General features: G+C 55.7%; 1 protein-coding gene across 12 annotated transcripts; it reads right to left on the bottom strand.

Annotated features, from left to right (window-relative positions):
• Window positions 1-8: 8 nt before the first annotated feature.
• On the bottom strand, window positions 9-14,330 carry SLC12A9 (solute carrier family 12 member 9). Of its 12 annotated transcripts, none has more exons than XM_054656141.2 (15): window positions 14,184-14,311; window positions 13,314-13,412; window positions 12,640-12,862; window positions 12,264-12,398; window positions 11,194-11,325; window positions 9,857-10,165; window positions 8,091-8,198; window positions 7,871-7,982; window positions 6,994-7,151; window positions 6,804-6,886; window positions 5,773-5,897; window positions 5,451-5,643; window positions 5,124-5,298; window positions 4,205-4,351; window positions 9-1,300 (listed from the first exon to the last, which is right to left on the bottom strand). In XM_054656141.2, exons 3-15 carry the CDS (start codon window positions 12,818-12,820, stop codon window positions 414-416), a joined length of 2,745 nt encoding a protein of 914 aa, XP_054512116.1. In that variant the 5' UTR covers window positions 12,821-12,862; window positions 13,314-13,412; window positions 14,184-14,311; the 3' UTR covers window positions 9-413. The 12 variants fall into 12 exon arrangements, with proteins under 12 accessions (XP_054512116.1, XP_054512115.1, XP_009452094.2 ...); XM_054656140.2 differs by having other exon boundaries at window positions 14,180-14,307; XM_009453819.4 differs by lacking the exon at window positions 13,314-13,412 and having other exon boundaries at window positions 14,180-14,330.
• Window positions 14,331-15,288: the final 958 nt, after the last annotated feature.

Below are 15,288 nucleotides of genomic sequence, written 5' to 3'. Positions count from 1 at the left end.
CCAGCCTGTAGTGTTTTGGTCTTTTATTCATGGTCAGCAGAGTTAGAAAAATAAAACAGAACGAAAACATCACCACCCCAGTGGGCCGGTGAGTCTGGCCAAAATGGGGAAACTGAGGTAGCCCAGAGTCACAGAGGAGGCCTGGCCCCTAGCATCAAGGCACCAGTGAAGGGAGGCTGCGGACTCCCTCCCCTGCACGGTGGGGACAGCCACCCAGAGTTAGTGTGCTGGGGTCCCTCTGCCAAAGGAGGTGGGCGTGATGCCCAAGCCCAGGATCCCCTTCAAACCTCCCCTGGGCTCCACGTCCCAAGGGCAGGGCCACGGGCCACAGTGGCCTCCTCTTCCTCCTCCTCCAAGGATCAGGATAGGCCGCCTGTCTGGGCCCTCTCTACCTAGCCCTGGAGGCAGGGGCATCACAGATCAGTGCAGGTGACTGGAGTGACCCCATGAACCAGCAGCGTGGGGCCCAGGTCTCGGGTTAGAGTCTCCAGTAGCGCCAGGTAGCGGGGGTATCGGGCGGGATCGGCTGGCGGCCGAGGCAAGTACAGGAAGGTGAGGGCTGTGATGGGGCCCTCAGCATCCCCACCCTCCGGCCCACCCGGCCCTCCTCCTGTGCCGCGCCCCTGCTGGGCCCGAACCAGGGCGTTGGCGCTGCGTGCCAGGGCCTCTGCCTCTGCGTCTCCCCGCCCACTGTTCACAAAGTCCCCTTCCTCCTCCGCCTCGGGTTCCCCAGCCCCAGCCCCCTCGCCCCACACCACCTCCTGCACCTCAGCCCGGATCCTCAGTTGGCTCAGCAGTGCCCGCAGCCGCCCCTCGGCCGCCCCAGGCGCCTCCCGAGGCCCCAGGCACAGGAAGATCCGGAGCCGGGCGCTATGCCAAGCGGGCACCATGCCCAAGATGGTTGCCATCTGCAGCAGGAAGAGGCCGCAGACATCCACATAGCCGGGCCCACCCCGGGGCCGCAGCAGGTTGAGGGGCCACACGTCCACGTGGTGCAGCTGAGAGGTGCCCCCAGACCCCCGGCTCAGCCGCTCAGGGGGCAAGGCCCCGCTGGCCCGGGCCAGCACCACATTCTTGTTCATCTTGAGGGCATCGGCCACCGTGGCCACGTAGTCCTGGGGACTGAGGGCCCGGGGGCTCCCAGGAGCCCGGGGAGGAGGGAACAGGGTGCTCAGAGCTGGGGAACTGCCCTCCCTGGTGCTGTCTGCAGGCTCAGAGAAAGCCGGGTCCGTCAGGAAATGGTCCTGCGGTGGAGCGTCATCGTAGAAACCCAGGACCAACGTGTTGGGCTTCATGCCACCTGGGGGCAGAGCGGGGAAGGCAGGAACAGACAGGAGTCAGGCTCACAGGCTAAGTTTACACCACGCTCCCACACACTGACAGCAAGGTGCGTCAGCCATAGGTATGACATTCCCACTGTGTACGGGCTCTTACGGCAACATTCTGCATATTTGCATAAAGACTTTTCATTTTTCCTAAACACTTTCACATGCATTTATTTTATTATCTCATTGACTAATCTCCTCCACTTAAACAGGCAAAGTTCGCCTTAGGATTCTTGCCACTAATGAGCACTCCAATTCTATGGAGAGGAGGACGCTGTCCACTCCCGGCTTCTAGCGGGGCATCTGTTTCACGGCAGGGGATGCGAGTTTGACTCTATTGTGCAAACCAGACACCCTGATCAGCCAAGCTCATGACCTGAATCCCCAGGGTAATAGCGTCCCAGACTCTGCAATGGGAAGATGAAAAAATGGACCAGGCAGGGCACCGTGGCTCACACCTCTAATCGCAGCATCTTGGGAAGCTGAGGCACGTTGATCACCTGAGGTCAGGAGTTTGAGACCAGCCTGGCCATTACGGTGAAATGCTATCTCTACTAAAAATACAAAAATTAGCCGGGCATTGTGGTGGGCATCTATAATCCCAGCTACTCAGGAGGCTGAGACATGAGAATTGCCTGAACCCGGAAGGTGGTGGTTGTAGTAAGCCAAGATCACACCACTGCACTCCAGCCTGGGCAACAGAGCGAGACTCCATCTCAAAAAAAAAGAAAAAAAGAAACAGGGCTACCCAGTATGTTTACTGCAGTAAACCCTAACCCTAGTAGGTTTTACCAAAACCCTAATCATGGTGGTTCATTGCATGGTATCCGCTTACCAGGGGCTATGTCCTGTAGAAAGCACTTTATATTTTAACTTATTTGAAACTCGAAGTAATGCTATGAGGTAGGTAATATTTAGTCTCCTCTTTTTACTGATAAGGAGCCCAAAGCACCAAGGGATTAAGTCACTTGCCCACAGGCTCACATCTGGTAGGTACTGGGGCAGGTAGGCCAACGCAATCCGCCTCCATCCAGCGTGAGAGGCCACACTCTGAGCCACCGAGCTGGGCACGTGGCAACCACAATGCTCCAAGTCCCTGCTGACAAGCTCTTGGTTCTTAATTTTTGAACAACCCTTGTGGAATCGGATAATTGCTCCCTTGAACCAGGCTGAGTTTACAGGGAGACGCAGAGACCTCTTCCAAGACCCCTTCTCATGAAACAAACACTGCTCAAGCCATAAATCAAATTTTCTATGACAGGAGAATCCACCATTTAAAGGAACTACTTTTCCTTTTATTGTAATAGGTTGGTGCAAAAGTAATTGCGGTTCTTTTTTTCCCCCATTAAAATGGCATCCCAGCACTTTGGGAGGCTGAGGCAGGCGGATCACCTGAGGTTGGAAGTTCGAGATCAGCCTGGGCAATATGGTGAAACCCCGTCTCTACCAAAAATATACAAAAATTAGCCGGACAATGCTGGCATATATCTGTAGTCCCAGCTACTTGGAAGGCTGAGATGGGAGAATACTTGAACCCGGGAGGCAGAGGTTGCAGTGAGCTGACATTGTGCCACTGCACTCCAGCCTGGGCAACAGAGTGAGACCCTGTCCAAAAAAAAAAAAAAAAAAGGCAAAAACCGCAATTGCTTTTGCACCGACCTGGTATCTTCCACAGGAAAAATTTCATATTTCATAAGCATTGTGGTCTCTGCACAAAAAGTGAAGACCAGGCTCTCAGATGTTCTGTGGGTCAATGATGCTTGACGACACCCCAAAACATCTCCGCAGGTGTGAATTCCAGCTGATCTTGCAAAATAAACTAGTCATGCCCCCTCCTGAGTATTTCCCAGGGTTCTGATTTACACTGAACTGGGCAATGTCCAACACTGTTGAACTTTAGCCAGACTCTGAATAGAGAAGGAAGCATGCACTTTGGTGACGGGCACTGGTCCAGGATTAAGGGAGAAGGCAGTGACTGAGCATAGATAACCCTGGTGGCCTCAGCGCTAAAAGCTGAGAATTTACCGCTCCATCCACAAACGTCCGCCCCACACAGCCTCCAGCATCCTTTGTGGCTTTGGGTGGCGGGGGCAGGGGAGACATGTTACATCTCCTACATCCCAACCTCTTTCAAAGTCTGGATGAATTACCATCTCTCCGCAAAACCTTTGCTGGCCACATCAGTGTATAGTGGCTGGCCTGCCTTCCTCTGAACACTGGTGGTTAAAAACCATCTGATTTGATGAGGCAGCTAGAGATTCAAATAATGCTCCATTGTCTCCAAAAATACACTCTTCAGTGCCTATGCCCCAATTTTTGGATCAGAAAAAAAAAGAAGGAAAGGCTGGGCACAGTGGTACATCCCTGTAATCCCAGCACTTTGGGAGGCCGAGGCGGGTAGATCACCTGAGGTCAGGAGCCCGACACTGGCCTGGGCAACATGGTGAAACCCCCATCTCTACTAAAAATACAAAAATTAGCCAGGCATGGTAGCACATGCCTATAGTCCCAGATATTTGGGAGGCTAAGACAGGAGAATCACTTGAACCTGGGAGGTGGAGGAGGCAGTAAGCCAAGATCGTGCCACTGTACTCCAGCCTGGGCAAGACAGAGTGAGACTCCGTCTCAAAAAAAAAAAAAAAAAGAAGAAGGAAAAAAAAACCACAACATCGCCCACCCCATCACTAGTCCCTAGCATCTCCTATTAGACCTTATCACACACTGTCTGAGGCTATTATCTTTGAGCACTGTCTTATCTCCTCTCGACTATAAGGTCCTTTTGCAGTTTGCAATCTGTGGCTGACTCTCTAGGGGAGGGGAGCGGAGATTTGAAGTGGCCACAGAGGAAGGCCGAGGGCATCCAGGGAGAAGCAGCTCACCGAGGCCGGAGATTCGCAGCAGATGCTGAGCCCCCTGGCGCACGGAGGGTGAGAGGGTTAGATCCACAAAAGCCTTCACCTGGGCACGGTCCACCAGGCTGAGCCATGCCCCATACTGCGGCTGTACAGGGTCCGAGGGCAGGGAGTCTACAGAGAAGATAAGGAAAGGAACGTAGCCAGTGTTGTCCAAACTCAATGTCTCCTAGAGTCCAAATCACAGACGGGCCTGGGCAGGGCTATGGCTACTTGGAGGGGTCATGGGAAAGGAGATAAAAGGGGCAGAGGGGCTGGTGTCGGGGCTCATGCCTGTAATCCCTGCCCTTTGGGAAGCCAAGGTGGGAGGGCTGCTTGAGCCAGGAGTTCCAGACAGCCTGGGAAACATAAAGAGACCTCATCTCTACAAATGAGCCAGGCCTGGTGGCACACACCTGTAGTCCCAGCTACTCAGGAGACCAAGGCAGGAGGATTACTTGAGCCCAAGAGGTTGAGGCTGCAGTGAACTATGATGGCACCACTGCTCTCCAGCCTGGGTGACAGAGCAAGACCTTGTCTCAAAAAAAAGCGGGGGAGGGGTTCTGGCCATGGTGGCTCACACCTACAATTCCAGCACTTTGGGAGGCCGAGATGGGCGGAGCACTTGAGGTCAGGAGTTCGAGACTAGCTTGGCCAACATGGTGAAACCCCTTCTCTACTAAAAATACAAAAACTAGCCAGGCATGATGGTGTGTGCCTGTAATCCCAGCTCAGGAGGCTAAGGCAGGAGAATTACTTGAACCTGGGAGGTGGACGTTGCAGTGAGCCAAGATCGTCCCACTGCACTCCAGCCTGGGCAACAGAACGAAGCTCCATCTCAAAAAAAAAAAAAAAGGTAGGGGGAGAGAAGGATGGGAGTGAGTGAGTGAGTGGGAGGGCAGCTCACCGAGGTCTCCCAGGGTGACGTGGCCCAGCACGTACAGCCCCCCCTTCTTAAGCTGGTTGGCCAACCGCAGCAGAGGCAGGGCGCCCCGGGGGTTCCCCACCAGGAGCAGCAGCTGGGGCCGCCAGAACTTCACGTGATCCTTCCGGACGTCCAGCCGGAGCAGATACTTACGCACCTGGGTATAGGGGTGAGGCGGTGGGGAAGTGGCAGGATCAAATGCACAGCCCCGTTCAGCGCCTCCTGGACGGGAGCACCAACTCCAGCCAAAGAGAGAGGGGGTTCTTTGACCACCTCCCATTACCCCACCGCCCCACCAGCTCCCCATACCTGGTGGAAAAGCAAGGCCTGGCTGACATAGCCCCAGCTACTGGGGCCTCCTCGCGCGGTGAGCAGGGCAGCCAGCAGACCCATGAGGAGCAGGGAGCCACCAGCCGCGCCGGGACTAATGAGGAACATCATGAGCAGGCAGGAGGCCACCCCCAGCAGGCAGGTGTGCCAGGAGAACAGGCTGAAGGTGGGGCTGCGGGCATGGAGGGGAGGAGGGACAGAAACTCAGGGCGGGCCGCACGCAAGGCTGCAGTCCCCAGCCCCACGCCTGAGCCCGAGTCCTCCCTTCTTCTCTCTGGGGACACAGATCTGAGTCTCTCACCGGAAGTTGGGGGCCGAGGCCCACTCCAGGCTCAGGCAGGACAGGTCCACGGCAGCATAGGCCACCAGGTAGAAGACAGTGACCACAGCGGCCAGTGTGTTCAGCTTCCCAGCCAGGAGCACCAGCTGGGCAAGGGCCAAGAGGCGTGCCGTTGTTCCAAAGTGCCAGTGCACCCCCAAAATGCCAGTGAACACCAAAGAATGCCAGTGTACCCCCAAAGTGTCAATGAGCCCCAGAAAGTGCCAGTGAACCCTGCAAAGTGCCAGTGCACCCCAAAGTGTCAATGAACCCCAAAAATGCTATTAAACCCCAAAAGTGCCAGTGCACCCCCAAAGTGTCAATGAGACCCTAAAATGCTATTAAACCCCAAAAGTGCCAGTGTATCTCCAGTGTCAGTGAATCCCAGAAAGTGCCAGTGTACCCCCAAAGTGTCAGTGAACCCTGGAAAGTACCAGTGAACCATGCAAAGTGCCAGCACACCCCCAAAGTGTCAATGAACCCCAGAGAGTGCCAGTGCACCCCAAAGTGTCAATGAACCCTGAAAAGTGCCCGTGAGCCCTGTAAAGTGCAAGTGCACCCCCAGTGTCAATGAACCCCAGAAAGGGCCAATGCACTCCCACAGAGTGCCACCAAACCTCCAAAGTATCAGTGAACCCCCACAAAGTGTTGGTACATCCCACAGAGTGCCAGTGAATCCCTCAAAGTGCTGGGGCACCCCACAAAGTGCCAGTGAATACTGAAAAAACACTAGTATACCCCAAAAAGTGTCAGTGAACCCTGCACAATGCCCGTGTACCCCAAAAAGTGCCAGTGAACCTCCCAGGGTGCCAATGAACCCTGCAAAGCACTGGGGCAACCAGCAAGGTGCTGGTGAACCCCACAAAGTGCCAGTGAACCCTGCAGAGTGCCAGTGCACCCCCAAGTGCATACGCATTTGTCTTTGCATTTGTCTCCCAGCCTGCATCTAACTGCACCCCCATCCTGCCAGCTGGTGGGGTGAGGGAAAGGGCCCCTTGAAGAAGAAGGCTCACCTGCACCAGGCCCCAAGAATAAAGTACAGCCGCCCAGGGGTTTCCCCCTCGGGACACAACCTTGGCCGGTGCCAAGATCACGCCTAGAAAAACAGAATCCACAGCAGACACATCAGCCAGGGCTCAGCGGGGACGGAGAGACAGACAAGGGAGGGCGTGCTCCAAGCCAGCAAGGAGGCAGAGAACCCACCAAAGAGGTCATCCCGGGCCAGGGCATGGAGGATGCGGGAGGCACCAATGAGTGAGCTCATGGACGCTGAGAGCGCTGTGGCATAGATTCCGATCAACACCAGTGGGGGCCACAGGCTGATGGCGCGGAAGAACCCATAGTCTTCCTGCAGCAGGGTCCTAGGAAGGAGGAAAAGGAGGACACGGATGATCATGCGTCACGGGGTAAGAAAATCTCCAGCCCCGATCTTAAGGATCAGACTCAGATATCAAATGTGCTAAAGGGATATACCTGGTATTCATTGGGCAGCCTTGGATTTAATCACTCAGTGGTCATTCCTTTCTTTTAAGAGACAAGGTCTCACTCCAACCCCCAGGCTAAAGTGCAGTGCTGTAATCATAGCTCACTGCAGCCTCGACCTCTTGGACTCAAGCAATCCTCCCACCTCAGCCTCCCAAGTAGCCAAGACTACAAGCATTTGCCATCACACCTGGCTAATTTTTGTATTTGGGGGGAGGCTCTTGCTCTGTTGCCCAGGCTGGTCTGGAACTCCTGGGCTCCAGCGATCCTCCTGCCTCAGCCTCCCAAAGTGCTGGGATTACAGGTGTGAGCCACCGCACCCGGCTGTCATACCTAATGGTATATGCACAAGAGGCCAAATATTTGTGGAAATGCAAACTGGGTAGAAAACCACTACCCACCCTCACTCCCAAGCTAAGTGCCTGCAACAGTACTGGGTCCATGGCAGCTGCTGGCTATAGGTTGTCAATTGCTGGTAGCCACCCTCCACCCCAACAAGCTGGGTTTCTGCTTCCCAGCCCCCCAGCCTGTGTTTCCCCTTGGTGACCCAGGTACACCAATCTTGTTCGACACTCCACCCCCATCCCTCCCCAGACACCTGTCACAAGTGAAGCTGGAGAGAAAGAAAAGCAGGACATAGACGAAGAAGGTGTAGGCGACGGCGACGATCGTGCCCAGAGGGATCGCCCGGCTGGGGTCCTTCAGCTCCCCTGGAGAGGAGGGAGCAGAGGGAGTGAGGTCAGCCCTCCAGCCATCCCCCTGGGTCCCTCACGGTGGCAGCCCCAAACCGCCAGGAGGCAGCAGGCAGGGACTCTCACCTGACATGTTGGCCCCAGCCATGATGCCTGTACAGCCGTTAAAGAGGACAGCAAAGACGCTGGCAAAATTCATCACGGCTCCCGTGGTGTAGTCCTCAGCATAGCCAGCTAGGAGGATCCTCCCAGGGAGGAGAGTGCATCAGCATCCCTCTCAGGGATCCAGGCCTCTTAGCCACCCTCTCCACACATTCCCACGGTCCTCTTGCCTCCCCTGCACTGCCCTCACTAAGACCCCAGCCTGTTCCTGCACTGGCCCTGGGTCAGCCAGACACATTGCCACGTCCCCCCAATGCTCCGATATTCCTCCCTCCAGACCCTAATCCACGCTCTTTTATTTATTTATTTATTTTTTAGAGACAGGGTCTGGCTCTGTCATCCAGGCTGGAGTGCAGTGGCACCATCGTAGCTCACTGCAACCTCTACCTCCTGGGCTAGAGCGATCCTCCTGCCTCAGTCTGCCAAGTAGCTGGGACTACAGGTGTGCACCACCATGCCCATCTAACTTTTTAATTTTATTTATTTATTTATTTTGAGATGGAGTCTCGCTGTGTCACCCAGGCCAGAGTGCAGTGGTGCGATCTCGGCTCACTGCAACCTCTGCCTCCCAGGTTCAAGCAATTCCCCTGTCTCAGCCTCTCAGGTAGCTGGGATTACAGGTGCCCGCCACCACGCCTGGCTAATTTTTGTATTTTTAGTAGAGATGGGGTTTCACCATGTTGGCCAGGCTGATCTCGAACTCCTGGACTCAGGTGATCCACCCACCTCGACCTCCGAAAGTCCTGGGATTACAGGCGGGAGCCACCGCACCCAGCCTATTTATTTTTTTGAGACGGAGTCTCGTTCTGAAGCCCAGGCTGGAGGGCAGTGGTGGCGATCTTAGCTCACTGCAGCCTCTGCCTCCCGGGTTCAAGAGATTCTCAGGCCTCAGCCTCCTGAGTAGCTGGGACTACAGGTGCGCACCACCACCCCTGGCTAATTTTTGTATTTTTATTTTATGGGTTTTTTTGTTTTTTTTTTTTTTTTGGAGAGGGAACCTCACTGTCGCCCAGGCTGGAGTGCAATGGTGCAATCTCGGCTCACTGAATGGCACAATCTCGGCTCCTCCTCCCGGGTTCAATCAGTTCTCCCTCAGCTTCCCGAGTGTCTGGCACTACAGGTGCAAGCCAGCGTGCCCAGCTAATTTTCGTGTTTTTAGTAGAGACAGGGAGAGGGTTTCACCATGTTGGCCAGACTGGTCTCAAACTCCTGACCTCAGGTGATCCTCCTGCCTCAGCCTCCCAGAATGCTGGGATTATAGGCGTGAGCCACCGCACCTGGTCTCAAGCATTTTCCTGAGATACCTTCCCTCTCTGCTCCCAGCTCCTGGCTGAATCCCCCACCTGTCTATCTCAGGCCACCTCCAGCTCCCCGGCTCCTGCCCTCCCCAGCCCATAGTCAGGCCTCCCTTCTCTCCACTCCTGGGAGATCCTGATCTGTTTAAGTCATGCTGGGCCTTTCTGTGCTATTTAACTGATTCCTGAATGCACGTCTCTCCTCAGCTAGAACACAAGTTCCTCTAAAGCAGGGACTGTTTTGTGGGCTTCCTCCTGCCCCGCTGGCCAAGCACACGCTAGACAGGCTTGAATTAAATTGCACTGCTCTGCAGTCCAGACCTCCTGCCCTCCATTCCCTCTGACACCTGTGCTCATCCAGAGGTTTTACGGGCCCGGCCCGACGTCTGCCCACCCCTCACCCCGAGATCCCTGCCACGGCAGTGCCCAGCTCACCGCCCAAGTTGTCCTTCAGGGTACTGCTGTTGAAGCCGGTGAAGTGGCCAAACCGGGGCGGCAGGGAGGAGCCATTGGGGCCAGGCCTAGGAGTCAAGCGGATGTCCCTCGGCCCCACAGCCACAAAACTGATGAGCACGGAGGCCAGGGAGCCAGAGACCAGCAGGAATGTGAGGAATGAGGCCCGGGCATAGAGGCCGGCTCCCAGGGTGCAGACCCCACCCACAAGGCCCAGCAGCAGGGAGCCATACAGCAGGTTCCAGCCGTAGCCCTGGGGCAGGACCCGGAGCCCACTGGGCCCTGTGGCATCTGGAGAGAGGTAGGGACAGAGTTAGAAGGCCCGATCCTAAGGCACCCCACCAGCTGGGCATGGTGGGCGGCTCACATCTATAATTCCAGCACTTTGGGAGGCCGAGGTGGGAGGATCGCTTGAGTCCAGGAGTTTAAAACTAACCTGGGCAACATTGTGAAACCCCAGCTCCACAAAAACTGCAAAATTAGCCAGGTGTGGGGAGGCATGCCTGTAGTCCAGCTACTGGGAGGCTGAGGTGGGAGAATCGCATGAGCCCGGGAGGCAGAAGTTGCATTGAGCCGAGATGGTACCACTGCACTCCAGCCTTGGTGACAGAGTGAGACCTTGTCTCAAGAAAAAAAAAAAAAAAGAAGGGGCAGGGCGCCAGGGCTCACAACTGTAATCCCAACACTTTGGGAAGCTGAGGCAGGTGGATCACTTGAGGTCAGGAGTTCAAGACCAGCCTGGCCAACATGGTGAAACCCCGTCTCTACTAAAAATACAAACATTAGCCAGGCGTGGTGGTGAGTGCCTGTAATCCCAGCTACTCAAGAGGCTGAGGCAGGAGAATTGCTTGAACCCGGGAGGCAAAGGTTGCGGTGAGCGGAGATCGCACCACTGTACTCTAGCCGGGGCAACAAAGCAAGACTCCATCTCAAAATAAATAAATAAATAAGAAGGGACCCAGCCCCAACCGTGACCCAAAGCAAGACAAGCCCTCCTCTGCCCACCTGCTATCAGAGAGACCACCTTCCCCACTTCCCTCTTAGCTCCATCCTAGCATCTTAGCTCTCCCTGGTGGTCTCTGTCAGTTTTAAGAATCTTAGCCTGGTCTCTCCGATTAGATGGTTAGCTCCCTGCAGGCAAGGACAATCTCAGGGATGTCCACATCTCCTGCACGATGCTGGCCACACAGCAGAAGCTCCAGAAAGCCAAGGTAATGGCTCAGTCTGCCCCTCTCCTGGAGAGGACCTTCTCCCTCATGATCCCACACTCCCAGACCCTGTAAACCCGCAGCACTGCCCAGATCGGACAGAGCACAGACCGGCCCCGAAGACATCAAGCACAGACTCCACCAGCCCCAGGAGGGAGACGGCACAGCCACAGACGTTAGCCAGGTAGAACATGAGCCCAATGCTGCCCCCGACCTCGGGCCCCAGTGTGCGGCTGATCATGACTGAAAGTGGAAGCAGGGGTGAGCATTAAGGGAAAAGACTGAAATGGACGTGAGGAAGTTGCCATAGCTCCAAGCACTGAAGCCAAGTGCAGCCAGGCCCCAGCCATGTGGCTCATATCCTCTGAGTGCCAGTTTCTGCATCTGTAAAACAATCACTGCCTAACAGATGAGATTGTTGGACTAGAAATTGGTATCAACGTGCAGGGCAATGTTGATCTCCTTCACTATACCAGCCTGCCTGCTGCACATTTATTAAAACTTGCCCTGCCAGGCCAGGCACAGTGGCTGACGCCTGTAATCCTAGCATTTTGGGAGGCTGAGGCAGGAGGATCACTTGAGGCCAGGAATTCAAGACCACCCTGGGAAACATAGCAAGATTCCATCTCTACAAAATATTTAAAAATTAAACAGGGGTGGTGGTACATGCCTATAGTGCTGGCTACTCAGGAGGCTGAGATAGGAGGATCACTTGAGCCCAGGAAGTCGAGATCACAGTGAGCTATGATTGCGCCACTGCACTGCAGCCTGGGAGTCAGAGTCTTGCTCTGTTGCCCAGGTTGGAGTGCAGTGATGCGATCTTGGCACGCTGCAACCTCCACCTCCCAGGTTCAAGCGATTCTCGTGCCTCAGCCTCCCGAGTAGCTGGAATCACAGGCGGGTGCCATCATGCCCAGCTAATTTTTGTAATTTTAGTGGAGTCGGGGTTTCACTATGTTGGCCAGGCTGGTCTTGAACTCCTGGCCTCAAGTGATCCGCCCACCTCAGCCTCCCAAAGTGCTGGGATTACAGACGTGAGCCACCGCACCCAGCCTAAAAAAATTTTAAGAATGAAAAAAACACTTGTCTTGCCCCTGAGCCAACAAAGGTAATGGCCCCTTCCACACCCTCCCTAGCAGGCAGAACAGGCCAGACCCCAGTCCATCGATGTTGGAGGATACAGTAGGCTCCGCCCCCCTGCACGGCTCCATTGGTGGCGATGGCACAGACAGAGAGGACGGTAAGTGCCAGGATGAAGTAGGCAACCAGCAGCATGGCCAGGGCCTGCAGTAGCCCAGCATGACCCACCACGAACCCTGAGGCAGGAGCAGCAAATCAGGTCACAGGGGACTCACACCCCATATCCCCCACCCCCTGGTTCTGCAGAGCTCCAGGGTGGAGCTAAATGCAAGCCCACAGAGAGCCCCTCCCCAAACCCTTCAGCCAACCGCTTCTCTTGGGTCCCCTTCCTAATCTTATCCCAGTCCCATCTCCACCCCTCCCCATCATGTCCTCCCATACTACAGTCAGTCCACACCCGTCCCAGGACCCACTCACCAATCCTCAGAAAAACAACTATGCTGAACATGGACAGGACAGTGGGCACCACCACACCCAGGAAGGTGGACAGCTTCCGGGCAGACGCCCCTCCAGGACCCCCGGCCCCATTGGCAGGGAGGGCAGCCCCCTCCTCCCCCAGGAGCCGGTAGGCCAGCAGAGGTGAGCTCTCGCTGGCCATGACTGAGCACAGGTAGAGGAAGCCACAAATGGGTTAGGTGACCTGCAAAGGAGATTATGTTGCATCAAAAGCACCCCCACAGAGCTCGCCCACCCCCAAAGACCACTAATCAAACACCCTGAAGCCTCCCCAAAAGACAGAGCTGCTCTCTACTAAAAATACAAAAATTGGCCAGGCTCGGTGGTTCATGCCTGTAATCCCAGCACTTTGGGAGGACGAGGCAGGCGGATCACCTGAGGTCAGGAGTTCGAGACCACCCTGGTCAACATGGTGAAACCCCGTCTCTACTAAAAATACAAAAATTAGCTGGGCATGGTGGCTCATGCCTGTAGTCCCAGTTACTTGGGAGGCTGAGGCAGGAGAATCCCTTGAACCCAGGAGGCAGAGGTTGCAGTGAGCCGACATCACACCACTGCACTCCAGCCTGGGTGACAGAGTGAGACTCCGTCTCACAAGAAAAAAAAAAAAATTAGCCAAGTGTGAAGGTGCATGCCTGTAATCACAGCTACTTGGGAGGCTGAGACACGAGAATCGCTTGAGTCCTGGAGGCGTAGGGCTGCAGCGAGCCGAGATCATGCCACTGCACTCCAGCCTGGGTGACAGAGCGAGACCCTGTGTCAATTAAAAAAAAAAAGAGAGACAACCGCAAGGAAACAGGAACGCACCCACACCCTGCTTACCGGCAACTCAAAAAAGTCTGTGGGCTGCAAATGGTACCAGCCACTGCCCCACAAAAAAGTGGTACCCCAAACCTGTCAGCAGGGGTTTCAAGGCCCCTCCCGGCTCCTGGGGGCCACCCCTTCCCTTATGTTCCTGAGACTAGGGATGGCACCGGTTCTGGAAAGGGGCAAAGGTTCTCTGACGGCACAGGCTTCTCCAGCCTCTCCTTCCTTAACTAGCAATGCAAGAGGAAGCAAATCTCCCAAAAGGGAAGTAAGTTACGGGCAGGAGAGCCTTCCCCATCCTCTCCTTCGGTGTCCTGAGCTGCCCCTACCAAGCCCCCCAATGCAATCACCGCACCCACAGGCAACAAGAAACTTCCAACTCTTTCAAAACCCCACCCTCCGTCAATCCTCTCCCTCAACCCATCTCAAACCCCCTCCTCCTCGCCTTAGCCTCCCCGATTCCTCCCATCCACACGAGGCACCCCTCCCCACAAACTCTACCAACCCAAACACACCCTAGCGAAACAGAAACACAGACCGGCTCCCACCGAGCGACACAAGGTCCCCGGGTCCTCCTCCTCCCCCAATCCGGGCTCCTGCCCCTTTGCGCCCGTTGGGGTGCAAGGGAGCCAAGATGTCCTTCTCCCCGGCCAGGTGCACCCCACAGCTCGGGGGCCGCGGGGCGCTCACTCACCCACCCGCAGGACGCAGCGCTCGGGGGCGATCCCCGCGAGCCAGGGGGCTCCGCCTCGGGCGGAGAGTACACGGGGGCCGGAAAAGACAGCTGCGGCTACCGGGATGCCAGGCCCGGAGCCTGTCCCCACCCCCACCAGCACGCGCGCGCTATTGGTCCCCGTCCTCGGCCCCGCCCCATGGGCGCGCCCGGAGAAGCCCGACCCTCTCTGCTCTTCCCCAGCCTGCGCTGCTCCAGCTCCACGTGCGCCCGGGGATGCAATGCAGCCCTGCAGACAAGCGTCTCCGGCAGGACGTGGGCCGCGGGTCTCGGAGCCTCCTTCACTTAGGTGCAAACAATCGTCGCCGCAGGGGCCGGACCCCAGTCCGAGCTCCGAGATGCGGTGAGCAGCCACCCCACTAAAGGGGGCGTGTGAGGATGGCGGAAAGCGGCAGGGAGGTGGGCGGGGCTGCAACACCTGGGCCAGGTGCGTCACGGGAAATCCGGCCCACTTCGTTCAGGGACTTCTGGAGTTCTAGTCCTCCAACCTCTCAAAACCCTAGAACCTCCACCGGGTCCCAGCCTCGCCCCTCACCCGCTGCGGGGATCCTCCCTTCGCGCCCGATCCAGCTGCGCTCTTCGCTTCCGCCACCGGAGGGAGCCATTGGCCGCCGATCTGGGCCCAGGGTCGCTTTGCACCTTCTGATGCCCGCTTTCTTGCCTCCCTGCAGTGTTCTCACCTCCAGCAGAAATCCTAGAGCCTATGAACTCTACTGAGAGCTGAGACTCCTTCTTCACTCTTTACAGATCCCATGAACAGCAGTACCGCCTGCCAACGCGTCCTCATATGTAAAATGGGCATAAACTCGAACCTCCCTCCTAAGGCTGTGAGTTCAGTGAGCATTTAATGGGCACTTTAGAACAACGCCTAAAGGTTTGATAAATTATCCCTTGCAAATAGCACTGCATTAAATTAGCCACTCTGTGAGGTAGGTACCGCTATTTCAATTTTTCAGATTAGGAAATTGAAGCTTGGAAAGTTTCAGATACATTTCCTTTTTTTTTTTTTTTTTTTTTTTTTTTTTTTTTTTTTTTTTTTTGATCCAGGAACTATTACGCAGGCTGGAGTG

This window comes from Pan troglodytes, chromosome 6, assembly GCF_028858775.2.
Source record: "Pan troglodytes isolate AG18354 chromosome 6, NHGRI_mPanTro3-v2.0_pri, whole genome shotgun sequence".
Lineage (NCBI taxonomy): Eukaryota > Metazoa > Chordata > Mammalia > Primates > Hominidae > Pan > Pan troglodytes.
The sequence above is the reverse complement of the archived record's forward strand: the minus strand, read 5'-3'. Positions and strand labels throughout refer to the sequence as shown.